This window comes from Miscanthus floridulus, chromosome 7 (genome assembly GCF_019320115.1).
Source record: "Miscanthus floridulus cultivar M001 chromosome 7, ASM1932011v1, whole genome shotgun sequence".
Taxonomy (NCBI): Eukaryota; Viridiplantae; Streptophyta; class Magnoliopsida; order Poales; family Poaceae; genus Miscanthus; species Miscanthus floridulus.
In genome coordinates, this window is record NC_089586.1 from 119,777,383 (window position 1) to 119,795,794 (window position 18,412).

Genomic DNA, 18,412 nt, shown 5'->3' on the forward strand with positions numbered 1-18,412 from the left:
GAACATGTTAGATCTCATCTATCATTATGACCAGTGGGGCATGAAGTAGAATCATGTAGGCCGTAGAAATAACAATAGACTCGACGACCCTAACTCATTACTAATATTAGTGGGGCATGAGACAGAATCATGCAGGTCGTAATACAATAATAAGATCATGGGGCTAACATATCTTTCAACCTATCTTTACTTCAACGGTCTCGTGATGCGAACTGTTTGTGAAAGCGTTCGATATCGGCTAAAACAGTCGATTCAGGCATAACGCACAGTTAAAGTCAGGCCTTACAAGAAATAGATCTACTAAATACCGATCCCCACTCCACGGTGCTAACAGTGGGGTGTGAGGCAGAATCACACAGGCCGTGATAACGAGCCGTGGAACGGTTCTCTCTAGCCAATAGATCTACTTAAGACGTAACATGCCTTAACCGCACGTTATGCACGATCAAGATTGATGTAAAACAGCCAATAAGACATAACTCATCGTATAAGGTGTAAATTTGATCAGTTTTAGGTTAGCAAACGATGGGTCAAATAAGATATAAGGTCAATCTAAATCAATCTCAATCGGACAGAATGATATTATTGTAATTAGATAAATAATGAAAGCAATAAGCAATATTGATAGCTTAGTGAATCTATCAAAGACTGTCATTCTAAGGTTGAGCCGATAACTTGACCTTGATTTAATTCAAGCAGTGAAGTGTGGGGCGGAATCACACATGTCATACTTGAATTAAATAAGAGTCGATAACTAGCTTATATCAGAGCCGCAGTGGGGGTCGACCGGATCGATACAGCCATACGAACAGAGATATAAACCATGACGGTACTTACAGACAAGCAGTGGAGATCGACCAGATCGATGCAGCCGTACTCGCTGAAGAACTCGCCGAGATCTACTATACTCATACTCCTAAGGAGTGGCCGGAGCCGAAAAAAGTAATTGACTTATATTTGGATTGATTTCTTTCTTTCTATAATAGCCGGGGTCTGATATTTATACCCGGAGTCTAAACCTGAATCCTACTCGAGCACGATTCGTTACCATCCTTGGTATAAACGAAAATATTTCTAATTTAAGATAACTTGGACTCTAATCTTTTACTTTTTGTAGAGTCCGATATGTAATTTTCTGGCGCCAACCGTAGTTCATCATCGCTATCCGCTGACGTCATCCCAAGAGACCCGATTACAGAATCGTGGCTGACATAGATCTTCTTTGATTGATACAATTTGAAAAGCCTGCGAGTTCTCGGATTCTTTCTCCCAAATTTTGATGTAAACATTTTTAAAAAAACAAAAACAGCCCTTAGAGCGTCGTCAACAATCTTGCCAGCTTGCTAGCGATTTGATCTCCACATCATCTCGAGAGCTAACACACAAATTCATCTACCCAACAGTTATTTGCAGAGCGCACCATCCAAAGCAGCGTCCGTACTATTTTTAGTTTTTTTATGGCGTCCTGAGGAGAGGAGTGGAGGGAAAATTTTTACCTCAAACTATCACATCAAATCTTACGATACATGCATGGAGTATTAAATATAGACAAAAAAAAAACTAATTGCACAGTTTAGTTGGAAATCGCGAGACGAATATTTTAAGACTAATCGGTCCATGATTAGCCATAAGCACTACAGTAACTAACACGCGCTAATAATAGATTAATTAGACTTAATAAATTCGTCTCGCAGTTTTCAACGAGCTATGTAATTAGTTTTTTTATTAGTATACGAAAACCCCTTCAACATCCTCGAAATATCCTACATCAAAAAAAAAATTATTTGGTGAACTAAACATAGTCTAAGACCTCGCGTGGCGTGCCAGATGCCTCGGGGCAAACAAAGCACCCGGCAAGGAACTCGTCGCTAGCGTTAAAAGTATTTTAGCCCTCACTCTCTTTCACGTCGGCGAGAATCCAACGTCAGCTAGCTCGGAGCTAGTAGATTGTTGGGAACGCCCCAAGAACAAACGGCCGGGGACGTGAAAAATGGCAAGCGCCGGCGGCCCGGCACGAGGGTAACGGCCCCCAAAATCCAAAAGTGACCCGTAGCCAGCCGTAGACGACGACGCGCATGGCGAAACCGAACGCCCGGTGTGTGCATGCAGCGGCCAGCGGGGGTGGACGACGCACGGTCGCTATCTTGGATGACAGCGGGAGTAGGCTAGTAGCTCGATCGGCAGACAACTCGGGATGTGTTCTTGGGCCCGAATTCAATGCACCGCATGGATAGCTCTATCTTCTCCAGGATGGGCGAGCACTGCTGTTTTCAAACTCCAAAACTTATATAGGAGTACGTCAGTTTGATTTACAATCCTAAAACTATTTTATAGGTTATTAAACAGCCTGCAACCAAACAAAACACCACCATAATAAACCAATTAAAGTGGTTTCTAAGGTGATTTTCTATTTTTAAATAAAAAACTAGTTTAATCTCTTAAACTTCATGGTTAAATTATTTGAAATCGGTAAGATATAAAACTAGTATCATTTTTTTTCTAAAAATATTATCTAAATGTTGGAACTCTTTTTAAAACTATTCTTTTATCTTATTGTTTTATGTTCTTATAGTGTTTAATTGCTCGTAGTTATTCATGTTATTTATTTAAATTTTCATGCTACTCCATATATATATATATATATATATATATATATATATATATATGGAAATAATGAGCCTGCTACGTAGCACATTCTCCTCTCGCCAATACAAGTCCAATTCGAGTTTTTTTTTTTGACTTTGACCATCACTACCGAGAATGCCTCTTGTGCTCCCACTCATCCAAAACAACCATAAAAATGTGCACAAAAAAAAATCAACAAAATATGAATGAGTAGACAATATAAAGATACGCTCATGCGAAATCTGGGGATGGAAGAAGTTCTATGCAAGAAGAAACAAAAAAGACAAATCATCATGTGAATAGCGTGGGCTGTGGATCTATACAAACAGAGTACCTGACCCAATATTCAGCATGTTCGCTTGTTGATTTCAGCCAGGGCTTATCAGTCAGTCAACGGTGTTTTTCTCTCACAACAAACTAGCCCTAGCCGAACTTATCAGCCAGAAACCAACCAGCGAGCAGGCTCGTTGATTCTCTCTCTCTCTCTCTCAGCGTGTTTCTACTTGCACATAATTTTGTATGTCCTCAAATTTTGTATGAGCATTCATCCTTCCATTAACTACCCAATTATATTTCTGTTGATTTTTTTCATGCACGTTTTGATGGTTTTTTTTAGAGTGGGAGCATGGGAGCTTGGGAGGAGATGGGAGCATGGGAGACGGTCTCCATCACTACCATGTCAACATGTTGGTTTTCTAGGTTTGTATATCCTTCCTTCCCGAATGTTTGGGTGCCATCTCAATTCTCAAACCTCTTCAAGTTTGTATAAACGTTGGCACGATGATTGTCTTTATGCTAGTGCTACACACCAATTCTTGTCGGTTACATAACCTTGCTATTTTATTGCCTTTTCCTACCCAACATAGGTAGTGGTCCTCGCCATTATTTTTATCCTTATTACCATTGCTTATAGTCTAAAAAGACTTGGTCATTATTTTTATCCTTACTACCATTGCTTGCAAGAGGCGAGACGTCCCATTGACTTTAATCTTAGGCCCCGTTTAGTTCCACCCAAAAGCCAAAAAATTTTGTATAGTAACCGTCACATCGAATCTTGCGGCACATGCATGGAGTACTAAATGTAGACGAAAAAAAAAACTAATTACACAGTTAGTCGAGAAATCGTGAGACGAATCTTTTAAGCCTAAATAGTCCATAATTGAATAATTTTTGCCAAATACAAACGAAAGTGCTACAGTAGCCAAAAGCCAAAAATTTTCGGAACTAAACACGCCCTTAAAGAAGGCCCCCACCAAACCCGAGAACAGACAGGAACCTCACACGTGTGCATGCTTAATTCTTGGGCGGCCGCGGAACCATATGCGTTGTTTCAACCAAGGAGGCGGGCACACAACCATGCGGCACTAGGGGATTGAACCCTTGTGGATGTGCCCAACCACTGCGCTATCAATGTGTTTGCCCATTGCTTGTAGTCTTGCTTATTACTTGTAACCAGTATGAAAAATCTTGTTTGGTTTATGTTTTCATCGTCATGTTGTTGTTTTCAAACATAAGACATAGGCTGTGTTTAGTTCCCAAAAAGTGCTACAGTAGCCATCACATCGAATCTTACGATACGTGCATAGAGCATTAAATGTAGACGAAAAAACTAATTGCACAGTTTGGTTGGAAATCGCGAGACGAACGTTTTGAGCCTAATTAGTCCATGATTGAACACTAATTGACAAATAAAAACGAAAGTGCTACAATAGCCAAATTCTCAAATTTCACGAACTAAACACAGCCTGCGCACGCTTTGATGCAAATAGTAAATAGACACGTGCTTTTCTCACAATGTTGCACCTTTAATGGCAACTAATATTCTAAGTATAGGAGCCATGAGGCAGAAAACCAATTTTTAGGAAGAAACTAACAGAAACGCGGCTCAATCATTTAAGAGGGGACGCAAGTAGAGTTTCCATCGTCTTGTGTTACAAGGCAACGAAAGAACTCATTATCACATCCTCCCTTCCTCCTAAAACATAGTGTATTCTAGCATTTAAAATTCATTCTAAAATATAGTGCATTCGGAGAACAGAAAGATAATGTTTACTTAAATAAATATACATGATTATTTTGTATAAGTAAAGTAATTCAAGTACTTGCCATATTTTATATAAGGAGACTGACAGTTCAGCCTTTAATCATGTGGAGTAGAATCAGATTTCAATAGATTAGGAAGTTAAGTGAGGGGTATATGCGTTTATTGCAGTCTCTCTTATTTTGTCTGAGAATGGTCAGAATGCACTATATTTCACGACAGAGGGAGTAGGTCTCTAAGAGCATCTCCGAGAGCCTTTTTTAAATCTACTCTCTAAATTATCGTTTGGAGAGTCATTTGAGTAAAAATATTATTCTATATCTCTGTATTCTCCCAGCTTTTCTATATCTTGTGCTCAGTCTAGAGAGTCATTCTTACTCTCCATCTTAGGCCTTGTTTAGTTGGCGATTTTTTTTGGAAAATGGTACTGTAACACTTTCGTTGTTATTTGGCAATTAGTGTACAATCATAGTCTAATTAGGCTTAAAAGATTTGTCTCGTGAATTTCGTCTAAACTGTGTAATTAATTTTATTTTTTATTTATATTTAATGCTTCATGCATACGTCCAAAGATTCGATGTGACGGGGAATCTTGAAAAATTTTGCAAAATTTTGGGAACTAAACAGGCACTTAGGCTAGCGAGAAATCCAAAATAGAGGATATATATATTTGAATATCCAATTAAAGAGGCTATTGAAGGTTAATTTTTCACAAAAATCTCTATTCCTATAAATTAGAAAAGATACCAAGAGCATCTCCAACACTACTACCTAAAACAGAGGCCCTACTTTTCTATTTGGATAGCCACATATTTTGATACTACTCATTGTTTGTTATTTCCTCCAGCATGATTACCTAAAACATACCTCCCAAATCCATCTTAATAGAGGGTGACATGTGGGACCCACATGCCATCCTCTTCCTTTCCACATCATCATTGAAAAACTTGGCCATCAGTGCTTGATGCGCCATCGGGAGAGGGGGTGGCTCCGGCCACCCTGTAGCCATCAAGAGTATTCCAACCGGGGAAGACGAGGAGCGCGAGCTCTGGCGATCGTCGACAAGGAGACGTGCGGTAGCCTGGAGGTGGGGAACGGCTAGGGGCGGCCAAATCTGTCCACAGCAGTCTTCGCCACGCTGCCGCCGAGATGCTCGAAGGGTGCGACGATGACCTTGCTTGGTGCAGCGGTGGGGGAAGAGCCGCGCACAGGCTAGGGCGAACGAACATGGGGCTGGAAGCAGTCGAACAAATTTTTAGGTGTTTATTTGCTGGGCCAACAAAAGTGAATAGTGGAAGTGGTTTTTTGATCTCTACCATTAAAATAGGATATGTAATCTTTTTAGGTAGTCTACTGGAGATGCTCTTCGTTAAATAATCACACCCGTTACACACTTGATGGACGCAAAAATTTGCAGCAGATAATAGATGTTGGCAATGCTGATGCACTATCTAACTTAGGAGTATTTCCGAGAAACAATACAAAGTTAATGTTTGCTGGTCTTTCAGGAAGAAAGAAATAAAAAAAAAGAAGGTGAGATCTTTCACCCAATCAATGATTCATTGCGCGAGGTGGAGAAGATATCAACATCAACAAAAGGATCTAAAAAACTATGATGGTGTTTGGTTCAACTAAATGTAACGTAATTGGATTACAGAGGGTAATGGATAACGCTACTGTTGTTTGGTTGGATTTGCCCCGATATTAGGTACCCTGCAATCTAATTACAGCCTATTCAATTTCGATCCCGGACATCCCGATGCCTTATCCGATACCGCCGCTGCTGCTATAGGACTCGGGCACTTCCTCTTCCTCTTCCTCGCCTCGTGATTCCGTAGATGCAGCCGTGGTCGACGAGGCGCTCCAAGTCCAACAGCGAACTCACGTTGCTCCCCACGAAGTCGGCGACCCCAAGATGTTCGTCCTCCCCACCCCCGGGGACAAGCTTAGGCCCGGGTTCAACGTCGTCGCCACTACAGCCACCGTCCCTGTAGTCGTGAGGAGGAGATGGTGGTCCTCGCGGCGCCTGATGCCGTGCCTGGCAGCGGCGGCGCTATTAGGGGCCGTGATCGGACGAATCGCGGCGGCCACCGGGAATGGCAAGGCCAAGGGCTGATGCGGTGGGAGCGAGGTGGTGGACCTGCACGTGCTGCTCGTCGGGGGAGCGGCTCCAGCACCGGCCAGGTTCGTCGCTAGGTGTGAGCGGACTCCGTCGTCGTGCGTTCGTCGCTCCCTGAAGATTCGCTCAGCGTCGTCGTGTGTTTGGTGTGCAACTGCAGCTCGTGCACTCAGCTGATTCCATTACCGTCCAAATCCAAACAAAGTCCATGATCTGATTCATTGTTTACGGTCCCAGGGTAATTCGATTTCGTTAACGTTTGCGTTTACATTTGCCAACCAAACAGCACGTATGTTCATATTATCCTTCCGGCTTCCGTGCAAAAACCTGTCACCAAACACCAACCTTCGAGGTACAAAAGGGTCCGATGAAAAGCCACGCCAACCACAAAGAGAAAGCGACCGAACAAATATGATTTCACAAGGCGCCCGCTGAAACCAAAGCCTTTTGGCCTTTCACCCTCCTCTCCCGGAGAGCCTCTCGCCTAAGGATGGCAACGGGGACCCGATACCCGATACCCGATGGGTATTTGATCCATTAGGGGACGGGGATGGGATCATATCTTTACCCGCGGGGATCTAAATGGGCAAGAATCCATACCCGACGGGTATAGCGGGTACGGGAACGTTCCCTGTTTACCCGTCCCCGTTACCCGTTGGGGAACCCGACTATTTGAGTTGTCATGCGAGTATTAGGCCCAAAGAAGCTCAACATAGATATTTTGGTCCAAATCTGAACAGTCATATATATAATTTGTGTGTTCTAGGAACCCTCGTTCAATTTTTCCTCACCATCTCCGCCAGCAGCACAAGCATGCCTGTCTCACGAGCGCTCGTGCCCCTCGCTTCCTCAGTTCGGTCTCTCTGCCACCTTTGCTCGTCCTCCTCGCAACCTCGCTCCTTCTCCTCGGCATCTTCGAGACTCCGACACTTATACCCGGGTGAAGAAGAAACGTCTCCGATTGCAAAGCTGCGACCACAAGTGTCCTTGTTTATCGGGTATGCAGTACCCGTCGGGTATCTGTTACCCGACCGATACCCGACGGGTACGGGGATGGGCAAGAATCTATACCCGAGACAGTTAATGGGGATGGGGACGGGATGAATTCTCCGTAGTGGGGAAGAGAACGTTCCGGCGATACCCGACGGGTATATACCCGTTGCCATCCTTACTCTCGCCCCGCCCCTTCCCCGCCACACCAACCAAGGCGCCAAAAATAAACGCCGCGCCACTACGTGGCGAGGGAGCTTGTCACATTGCTCGCCACCTCGTCTTCGGGGAGGCCTCGTCGCGACGACGATGGAGGTCGCCGAGGCGCCCGCGCCTGCGCCCGACGAGGACGCGCTGGACGAACGCAGCGTGGCGCTGCACCCCCCGAGGCTGCTCGCCGGCGTCGTCTCCGGCGCCCTCACTGGCCTCTTCGCTCTTGGTACTTGCTCTTGCACATACATGCTCCTCTCGCCTCGATCTTGCCCCTGCTGTTAGCTGTCCTGAGAGCTCGACGTTGGCCTTGTGGTGCATGTGCCGCGCGCGTGTAAAGCTGGGGCTCTGACTGGGGCAGTCACCGGCGCGGTGGCGGGCAGAGCTTCCGACAGCGGCGGCGTTCTGCGGGGAGCTGGATTGGGGGCGGTCGCCGGAGCTGTCCTCTCCATTGAGGTTCTTGAGGCTTCTCGCGCTTATTGGTGCTCCGACCGCCTGGGCTCGCACGGCGCATCGTCCATGGTAGTAAGCTTCTTCCATGCCCTGTCTTTGCTTGTTCAGTTGTTTGCTTTCAGTTTCACTTTCACATGATACGTATGCGTATTCTTGTTAATTGAGAACTTGATTGTCGATTAAATTACGATTCTTGCTTGGACTGTTGGACGTTAGGTGTGAACGCAGATATGCCATCTGTTTCTCTAAAATCTCTTCGACGTTATCGTGTATGTCAGTCTGTGTGAGATAGTGACTGTTACTAGTACTACTTCATAAGGTTCCCTATGGTTTCATAAAAAATATAACAGAGAAAACAACCTCATAAACCTAATTTGACTTGCACTACTGCAATCTAGCAAAATATTCGACTTGCACTACTACTTGGTCGTTTGAGGTCTATCATAAATATGAGTTTACCACGGTAATTGTTAGTAATTTTATAGAAGCGTTCTTTATAACAACATCCATGGTTTGGTGTGCAGGCTGATTTCATTGAGCAGCTTCTTCGTGCCCGGTTTGTGCAAGAGCAATTTACAACTTCAGGATATGCATCATATCTTTGGCAGGTCAGTAATCAGTAGCACTGGAGTATAATTTTGACAGCACAAAGCTACAGAAAAATATGACATGGATTCCCATCATTGTATTTGCCACAGAATGGAGATATCACAGTGTTCTAGTAGTGGCTTTTCTTTTTCTTTTTTGTCAATGCTTCCTTTGAATTGTTGTCTTTTTGTTGTTATAAAGAAACTGAATGGTAATGCTGCAGAGAAAAAAATAGCCACAGTTAATGGGTTGTTTGTGTGTTCTACTTCTACTAAATTTTATATACTTTTTCATTGACAGGTCAGCATATCAGATTTTGGTCACGATGACCTATATGACATCTTTGGAGATATTTCATCTAAAGGGCTCTCACAAGAGTCACTGAAGAAACTACCACATTATGTGGTCACTAACCAAATGGGGGACTCATTCGGCGAAATCCTGTCTTGCCCTATCTGTCTACAGGTACAAATTATGAAAGCACAATACTACTAACTGTTAAAGAAACCTTCTACCACAATATGCACTTTGATTTGGTTAAAAGTATAGCAGGAATAAGAGAGAGAAAATACCTACAGCTTTTGCAATTTTGTTTCCCTTACTAGGTAGCGTGCTCGTGCGTTGCTACGGGACAACAAAACTTTTGTACTAAAAACACACGGATCGCATGATAAGATAACAATACTGTGAAATTAAATACCAACGTTAAAGTGATATTTAATTCAAAAAGCAAAGTTCGTGAAATTAATACAGTCACGGAGAGCACGACGTCGCAGGCTCATAAACTCTATTTTCCGTGATGCGGCTAAGATAATGTTTTATATCGGCGGGCAACAGAAAAAAAATTCAATAAATCCATAGCAGAACCGAACTTCATTCAGTTGCATATCTGAAGAGTAACGGCTAACTAATGCAGTGGCACGAACAGAAACAGCTAATGTACCTAACTATAAAAAAAATATGATTTTAAGTGCACAAGCAGTGCCTGGCTAAAGTCCAATTACTGGTGTTCCTAAGCACCTGAACCACATCAAAAGATAAATAAGCAGGATCTTGACACGAATTGCACAAAAAGATGGACAATGTCAAAAGCATTATAATTCAGTCATTAGTTACTTAAAGAAGGGATGAACCTGAGTGCGCATGTGTTGATGGGTGACCACGCCAATCACGTGTAGTTTTGTAGGTCCACAGAATGGCTGTTGATGAGTTTGATGTGAATGGTGATGGCAAAGGAAAAAAATGTCACCAACTGAAAAAAAAGTCACAACATGAATTTCCAAAAAAAAGCTTATTAGTTTCAGAAAAAAACATATTCCCACTAAATCTGAACAAACCATACAAATTTCTATGTAGATTATATATATGAAAACTGAAATTACTCTGAAAGGGATCCGCCCCTTCTACCCACTCTGAAATCTCAAACTACATTAACTATGATACTAATTTGATGCAACTGGAAAAGAACCGTGGTAAGGGATCTGCCCCTTCTTCCCACTCTGAAAAATTGCATAGGTAATGTTCAGTTATAACTATGAACAAGGTGGGGTAGAACTGATGTGTTCGGATAAAAGATAGTAAATTGTTAGGAGCTATGGTCCTTAAATTTTGCAAGTTCAATTAGTCAAACCAAATGTACTGACATACGTAAACTTCCAAAATATATAGTCACATCTGTAAAACATATGTATAAAATCCATTAATTAAATAGAAGGGGCAATCCATTGATTAAATAGATAGATTGTGTTAAGATACCTCCATACGTATCAACAATAGTACCTCTAGCCTGCTTCCCTGGGGATATACCTCTGGCCTGCAAGTTGGCGTGATGCCTGGGGATGAGAGACGCTGAGCAGGGGCGACATTCAAGAATGGGCCAGTGCAAGGCGACTTTAGCGGAGGACGAGAATCAGTGCCAGACCTTGACAAATCAGCAGCCTATTAGCATGGTTCACTATCTGAAGAAAACACAACAAAAAATCATCCATTAGATGGTGGAGGTATTCCAATTATCTGGCTATTAAATGAATCCTCTATTCTACTATCACAACAGAAATGAATTTGAAAAGATAGACATATTCAGATATGCGGAAAAAATATGTAGCTTGGAGACTGAATGCTACACAGTTCTCAGATTGCAAGGTCAACTTTTTCACAGTCCTTTATCAGCTATGCTTGCTTTAAACTTCGGTAGAAGTACCAAAGTGTGGACAGAACAGGTAATGCCTAACCAAACTGTAACTATGTTGATCTAACTTAATTCTTTTGCAGTTCATAGATGAATTTCAGAAGCCCTAATTTTATTGTGGATGGCTCAACCTCATCAAGCTATAAATAGTTCACCGAGTCGCATTTTATCAGTAGAAAAGTTCAGCTTGCCTCACTTCACTACCTTCTCTCATTTCCTGCAACAGCAAGATGCAATCTAGAGAAAGCCAGAAAGGCATACCATTTTTCCATTAACTTACAAGTACGCACCGGTAATTCTCTAAAGAATCCTTAATATGAACACATACAGGTAGGAATTTGGAGCAGCATAGTTGAACTATGGTGAGCTGTAAATGTGTTATTTGCCCCATGTGCATGCAAGAATCCACAAATCAATTGATGAAACCTCGTTTTTTTTTTTTTGCAAACATGAATATATGTTGAGATTGGCTCTGATATAATTGACAGGATGCTTAATTCTGAATTTAAACAACTGTCCAGAAAATTGTCTCTTTCATGTTATAGATACGTGCATACCTGATTTAGGCAACATGTTCCAAAATTGCAGAAAACATGACCTTGTTCATCACTTTGAGCTTGTCAAAGTACCAGTATCACATCAGTCATATACATTTATCACAATTCTTGTCATGTGTCTAAAGAAGCATATACAAATTATAGCACAAGTCCATGTGCTAATTGAATTTGATAGCTGGTTCTGTAGTTCACTAAAACAAATATTTTAAAAATCATGTCCTTTTTCCATTTTGGGTGTATAGTTAGGTACATTAGCAGATTTACTCACAAACACAAAACCTTCCAAAGATTAAAAGCTTTGAACACAGTTTGCAATATCAAAAATTGGGAAATCAGTAAATAAAAAAACCATGCAATGATCCATATGTGAGTTTTAGTAGTTGATTCTGGTTGCCCTTTTTCTCTTTTTTCCATAAGCTGGGCAACCACTGTGTAAGGCCAGTCAATTTTGTAGCAACCGATCAAATTCAATATATCTCTATTATATATGCTTTTGCAGAATCGATACTTAAATCAGTCTCCGGAATTCTAGTGGAACAGGGCGCCTGCTGCTCATACTGAAAAAGATGTATGAACCTGCAACCTAGTGTAGGCACTCGTGCGGGTTCCTAATTTGACGGGAAGAATTGACTATTGAGTCAATCGATCTAGAGCAGAAGACAGGAACACACCTAAGAATTCTGGTGCGGGTGCAAACAGAGCTAGGTCCCGCCGACGGCGGCACGCGGGGAACCAAAGCCGTTAGGGGGCAGCGCGGCAGGGATCTGGTGGCGGCAGTGCTCGAGGGTGGTGCGGGCAGGCGATCCGGCTGGGACCAGCCACGGGCGGCGAGGAGGCGGCCGCGGTGGCTGCTGACGCGGACGCAGCCGGAGGCGCCCAGTCGCCGTGGGTGGAGAAGCTGGCGGTGGTGGCTGCTGACGCGAACACAGCCGGAGGCGTTGGCGGAGGTGACCCAGTCGCCGTTGGGGAAGAAGCGGGCAGTGGTGGTGAATGGGAGGCGGCGGCGTGGGCGAGCGCGAATAGCGAGGTCGAGCTCCGTCGGCGGCATATGTCGCACCAAAGAAGAGACTCGGGTACTTGCGGGATCGCACGTGGAGGCAGGACGAACGTTCGACCAAAAAAGTGTGTTTTCGTTCTTTTCAGTTGCAGGAGATAAGCACCCACCTTTATAATTAAATATAAATATCCCACCTTAATTAATATAAACACCAGGCCCTGCCTGTTTATGTTCAAAAAAGAAAAAAATCACCTATGTTAAAAGTAAGCTCCTGTCACAGTGGTCTTGCACCTTAACATAAATTTGAAATGTTTTTTAAGAAAAACAAAGCCAACCATTGTGACCATTAATGTTTTGTTTTCTAACTTGATACTGGGGTACTGATTGTTAGGTGGTTGCTACGCGCTCCCAGGCTATTATTAGTAGTACTTGATTTGTCTGTGTAGTGGTTGTTAAACTCGTTTCATGCATTCTGTAAAGTTCTTTGTCCTGATGATTAAGGCAAAAAAAATCATTAAGTAATAGACTTGTCCGCAACCATTAAACACAAGTTAGCACATGGACTACTAATTCGTCCGCGGTACAGACAATTGACAAGTAATCAGCGATTTTCCACGCTATTTTCTTCGAAATGATTTCTGAGAGAGATATATGGTTGTTCAACCAGAAAAATGGGCTCATTCTGGGAGCGATAATGAGATCATGAATGCAAGTTGAGGCACAATGGTTGGACAATGACACAATGAATGCATGGTAGGAGTGACACGCTGATATGAAGTTTAGTGGGATGCAACAACCTCAATGAGGCAACTGCAATTAGCGATTTCATACCAAAATTTGTTTGCTACTAAATGCAATGTGTGGCTGGCACCTGCTTTGTGCATTTTTTTTTTCTTTTCACCAACACCGACCTAATAGCGTCCTTCATCTTGCAGGACATTGTAGCCGGCGAGACAGCGAGGAGGTTGCCCAATTGCTCTCACACTTTCCACCAGCCTTGCGTGGACAAATGGCTCGTCGATCATGGCTCATGCCCCGTTTGCAGGCAAGATGTGTAAGATAGGTAACCTGCGTAGAGAGAAATAGTTGGGTGAAGTGAAATGTTTGCTCCTACACTTCATATAGAGGTACATACCGTGGTGTAAATTAGCAGAATCTGCCTGTGTTTACTACCTGCGGGTACGTCCGTGCACATCTGACAATCTGACTTTGTCTCTTACACCCGGTTCCAACGTGTAATGAAATAAGATTGCTGTCGAAGCAGTTCCTGTTTCTGTAGAATTTATTTGTCTGCTTGGCACTCTGCGGAACAACCGCATAATTTCTGAACAGATTCCATGCGCAGTTCCAGCCGTGTCGGCAATATTCTTGCTGTCCTCGTTCTTGCAGATGCAGACCCTGTGTTTGGCATCAAGTGTTGATGACCATGTTTCAGTCCTCATGGCCGTGTATTCCAGTGCCCATCTGAAACTGATGGCGGTAGCGCCCAATCCAGATAGAGCACTGTTGATAGGACATCAGAAATTCAGCATCCATTCATCTTTGATGGAGTAGAGAGCAGTGGCCCTGAACCACTGCTTATCAATTGTTGCTTGAAATCTTGCAGTCTACATAGTCAGGGTCGATGGATCCCCATACCAAAGCATAGTAATGCGTGCGACCTGCCGTCCGGCGGCAGCCCTGACCTCTGTCAGGATCACGCCACCTTCGACCAAGAAGGCAAGAACAGAGCTGAAACTCCCTGGCTCCCACCTCGAATCGACCTGCCGCTACGACATCCTCTACATTGTCAGAGTCTGTGATCGTAGCTTTCCACAATAGATTGTATAGCTTCGTGTTTATCATAAAATTTGCAGGCTATTGAGCATTTGGAGATAGAACAACAAATCTTTCCTGGTCCTGAACATGTAGCACTGAAAAATTACAAGTGAACGTAAAAGTTATGAACGAAGCCAAGCACATTATGAACACCAGATTTTCTATTGGCAGAACAGAATTCAGGAACAAGTGTTCTTTCAGAGAAGTGTAACGGTCTAACAGAGTCGCCACTCTGCAAGAGGCGCTACATAATATGCCCAACAATCACAGAATGCCACCTCGTCATTTCAACCCCTGATTCTACTGAATACTGGAACAAAATACATTGAGAAAAAGATTTCAGAGCCTCGCTTTTCAACCCAGTCACTTAGTGACTACCAGAATATAAGCTCCTGAGTTACAGCATAGTATATGGTAGCCGAAATAATATCTTTAGTGTATGTGTCTCCGTACTTTCAATAAAGAAGAAAAAGTATGCCGACGACTTCTATTCAGTATTTGAAATTGTCTATCTGTGCAAAACGACGATGTGAAACTTCTTGGATCCAAGATCCTCAAACCATTTTCCTCCATGAGGAACCCGTCTGCAGGTTTAAAAACGAACAGTGAAATCAGACATTCATATATCAAGCTATACAAACTAACAAAGCCCCCAAATATAACCCTTGGGTTTTAAAACAGTTGCACGTTTCAGTTGCTGGGAATCACCTGGGGAAACTTCTTGAGAGGGTCCTGAATTTGGATTTCATCTTGTTGGGAGACCCATATTCCTCCGATGATGCTCAAACTGAAATACAAAGACAAAGTTCACTAGATCACCGAATAAAGTTTTCATGTAGGGGGAAAAATCCAATGCATTAGGCATTCCACTGACTTACCTTTGACTTCTGAAGAGCCTGTCTTGTCTCAGGATCAATATCCAAGTCACATAATCTGCTGGGCATTATCTTCACCTTCTTGATATCCAGCTCAGGGCCACCTCTGATCACAGATGCCCACCATTCCTTCTTGTTTTGCTTTGACAGTAGTATAGACAGTGATTTCCCGTCCTCTGAAGGAGTCATTACAAAATAGTGAATGACATACAGGTAACGCAGACTTCATGCAGGAACAGATATTAGTGTTGCAACAGGAATACCAATTGTCCAGAAGCAGTTGCAAACGTTGACCGGTTGGTAAAGCACCCCCTGGAATGAAAAACAATCAAAGATTATATTAGAAGATGTATGCCCTATGAGGAAGATTCTTGTCATGTAAATACTGAGCATGTCACTTCATCAACATATAGACGAGGTTACGCCATTTCAATATTGCCACTTACGTCAATTATTGGAGTCTGGCCCTTTAGTGCAACCTTTAGGTGGTTCTTCTCAATCTCACAGACAACAAACATTGACTTTGTTCCTTGGGGGACTGGAACAGTTATGTTAACCTCTGACAACTCTTGAGTCCAGGAATATTTCTCCAAGTCCAGACCATTTTCAGCATTTGGTTCTAATCCACAATTGAAAAGGAAAACACCTTGGTTCTTTAATGTAAAGGATGTGAGCACAATAACAGAAATGGAAGTGCAGATTACAATTAAGTTCATCTGATGTCCAGATCAGCATGAGAGTACAAACAATTTATTTCAGAAGAAGGGTATGCACAGCCCAAGTTGTTAGTAATTGATATCCCAGAATTTGAGATCAGAATGAGGCACAGTAAGTAACATGTGGAAATCACAGTTGCCACGAGAAATGGGTCTCAAATAACAAGGAACGAACTTATCAACTATTCATTACAGTAGAAATCTTACTAAATGAGCACAATAATGATAATTTAAAGACAAAACTTATAGGTTCAACGCAGCATAATTCTACTGACAGTCTGACAGAACATATCAGCAGAAGAATCAGTAAACATGATATTGCGTCGTTAACTGATTGCTGCTTGACATACATGCTGTTAAACGTACAGATCTCAAAGCAAATATTGATAAGTGCAACCGAGTACAGAACACTAAACAACTTGAAATCCCTTTAATCTTTTGTGACGACAAAGATAAGCATCAGTTCAGAACTCAAATACTCAATCCCAGTAAAAAAACTCAGAGTTGAATCACTGCTTTGAAAGTCAAGCTCTGACACTCATGAATTAGCATAAAACTGTAAAGGCAGCCAAGCGAGAATCTGAAATTCCATGATATTTTCCTGTTTGTTATCATGTAAATCTCAACACCAACACTTCACACAGGAAGCAACTACGGTCTACGGCATACATTGAAATTCCATGATGTATTTGCCTGAATGTTGTCGGTATGTCAATCTGAACACCTATGCATCATAACTTTAGAGCAGAATCGCAAACCCATGTGCTCAATCTGAAGCTAACTAGTTGCCGAGCCTAGAACTGCAATGCGACTTTACTCTGCTTGCGCAAAGACTTAGGAGTAGAAAGGAACATAGCGCCTTCTATTTGATGAGTAAATGCAGCATCAGAAATCACCAAGGCACAAAGCAAATCCCGCATTCGAACCATGAACATCACAAACAGACCAAAAAAAGGTGGCGGTACGAGATGAATCACCTCTTGCGCGCCTCCCGTCCTTCGCCGCATTCTCTGCGCCCCCCTCCAACTTCCTCTCCGAATCCGCCGCCCTCCTCGACTCCTCGTTCCTCCGTCTCTCCGTCAACTTCCTTGTCTCCTCCTTCGCTGCCACAAGCTTCTCCTCCGCCTCCACCTGGGCCCTGGCCGCCTTCGCCATCGCTGCCACCTTCCTCGCCGCGGTGGGGTCGCGGTGGAACAAGCCGGAGCGCTCCCGTGCGACGTCGATCGCCGCCTGGAGGAATGGGAGTGGGCCGCCCGTGCGCTCGAGCACCGCCGCGAGGACGTCCTCGTCGCTCCTGCTGATGGCCTTCGCCGCAGACGGCGCAGCCACCTCACTGTCGCCGTCCTCCTGGGAATTGGTGATGATCGCCATTGGCCGCTACTGCTTATAGGGTTTCGGCCTTTCGGGCAGTTGCTGCTCGTGCGAGGTTTCCAAGTGGGTTTCGTAACGAAGCTTGGAGAGCTGGAGGAATGGAGGGGAGGCCTTGTTTGCGAACGGATTATGCGAAGACGATAAGAGGGTTTAAAGGCATTTTAGAACAGTGACGAGTTTTTGTCAGTTGCGGCCAATGCGTCTAATACGAGTGGGGCTGGGTGACGGTGGGCCTGGGCCATGTTACCTCTCGTGTGAAGCAAGTACTTTTCCTTTGAAAGGTTTGCGGAAATACTTACTCCAGGACGTTCTGCCGGAGGGAGGTGGCTATCTACGAGCGGGCCAATAAAAAACAAATTCTTATTTGCTTATCCGGCCGTCCCTTCTGAGTCCACACCTTACTCGTTTGCTTATCCGTTCGGCCCCAAAACAACATGGCTCCTCATCCATCCACCCTCTTTTCCAACACACGCTCGTTCGGCTGCCGCGCCGTTTTCTTTTCTCGTTGCCGACCGCGCCACGCGGCCTCGCTCCCTACGCCGCTCACCTGCATGGTAGCCACCTGCGTCGCTCAGCGTGGCTACCCATCCGTCGCCCCCTTTCCCAGTGCGCACTCGTCGGGCTACCACGCCGTGCCCTTTCCCATCGTCGGCCGCGCCGCACGCCCTCTCTCCCTGCGCCGCTCACCTGCGTCGCTCGCTCCCTTGTCGTTCGTTCGTTGCCCATCGCCGTTGGGCGCGCCCCGCCATGGCCGCTGGGGTACATGTGTCGTGGCACCTTAGGTCTTCCCCGGCCGAGCCAAGGGCACCCACGAGCGTGGCCGGTGCTAGTGGTGCTCGCGCAGCGGCTCGCCGTCGGCTCGCA

At 44.0% G+C, this 18,412-nt stretch overlaps 2 protein-coding genes and 1 long non-coding RNA gene across 6 annotated transcripts; 1 reads left to right on the plus strand and 2 right to left on the minus strand.

Annotated features, from left to right (window-relative positions):
- The first annotated feature begins 7,982 nt into the window (after positions 1–7,982).
- LOC136467739 (NEP1-interacting protein-like 2) lies at positions 7,983–14,045 on the plus strand. Of its 3 annotated transcripts, none has more exons than XM_066466513.1 (5): positions 7,983–8,214; positions 8,326–8,510; positions 8,963–9,046; positions 9,327–9,491; positions 13,704–14,045. In XM_066466513.1, the coding sequence occupies exons 1-5, from the start codon at positions 8,085–8,087 to the stop codon at positions 13,824–13,826; spliced, it is 687 nt and encodes a 228-aa protein (XP_066322610.1). In that variant the 5' UTR covers positions 7,983–8,084; the 3' UTR covers positions 13,827–14,045. The 3 variants fall into 3 exon arrangements, with proteins under 3 accessions (XP_066322610.1, XP_066322611.1, XP_066322612.1); XM_066466514.1 differs by having other exon boundaries at positions 8,326–8,507; positions 13,704–14,043; XM_066466515.1 differs by lacking the exon at positions 13,704–14,045 and adding an exon at positions 11,298–12,451.
- Positions 9,549–12,578, minus strand: LOC136467740 (uncharacterized). 2 transcript variants are annotated; one of them, XR_010761623.1, is made up of 3 exons: positions 12,443–12,578; positions 10,806–10,984; positions 9,549–10,278 (listed from the first exon to the last, which is right to left on the minus strand). It is a non-coding gene; the product is annotated as an uncharacterized lncRNA (long non-coding RNA). The 2 variants fall into 2 exon arrangements; XR_010761624.1 differs by having other exon boundaries at positions 10,782–10,984.
- Positions 14,046–14,771: 726 nt separating the features above from the next.
- LOC136464481 (protein BOBBER 1-like) lies at positions 14,772–17,675 on the minus strand. Its single transcript, XM_066463429.1, has 6 exons — positions 17,155–17,675; positions 15,908–16,080; positions 15,725–15,773; positions 15,465–15,637; positions 15,295–15,373; positions 14,772–15,170 (listed from the first exon to the last, which is right to left on the minus strand). The coding sequence occupies exons 1-5, from the start codon at positions 17,546–17,548 to the stop codon at positions 15,332–15,334; spliced, it is 831 nt and encodes a 276-aa protein (XP_066319526.1). The 5' UTR covers positions 17,549–17,675; the 3' UTR covers positions 14,772–15,170; positions 15,295–15,331.
- Positions 17,676–18,412: the final 737 nt, after the last annotated feature.

What these genes read in the sequence shown, in the direction of transcription:
- LOC136467739 (XM_066466513.1), top strand. Translation starts at nt 8,085, where the DNA reads ATGGAGGTCGCCGAGGCGCCCGCGCCTGCGCCCGACGAGGACGCGCTG. An exon ending in CACTGGCCTCTTCGCTCTTG is followed by an intron (nt 8,215 to 8,325) that starts GTACTTGCTCTT and finishes GCGCGTGTAAAG; the next exon opens with CTGGGGCTCTGACTGGGGCA. An exon ending in CTTGCCCTATCTGTCTACAG is followed by an intron (nt 9,492 to 13,703) that starts GTACAAATTATG and finishes TTCATCTTGCAG; the next exon opens with GACATTGTAGCCGGCGAGAC.
- LOC136464481 (XM_066463429.1), bottom strand. Translation starts at nt 17,548, where the DNA reads ATGGCGATCATCACCAATTCCCAGGAGGACGGCGACAGTGAGGTGGCT. An exon ending in GCCAGACTCCAATAATTGAC is followed by an intron (nt 15,774 to 15,907) that starts GTAAGTGGCAAT and finishes TTTTCATTCCAG; the next exon opens with GGGGTGCTTTACCAACCGGT. An exon ending in CAACTGCTTCTGGACAATTG is followed by an intron (nt 15,638 to 15,724) that starts GTATTCCTGTTG and finishes TGACTCCTTCAG; the next exon opens with AGGACGGGAAATCACTGTCT.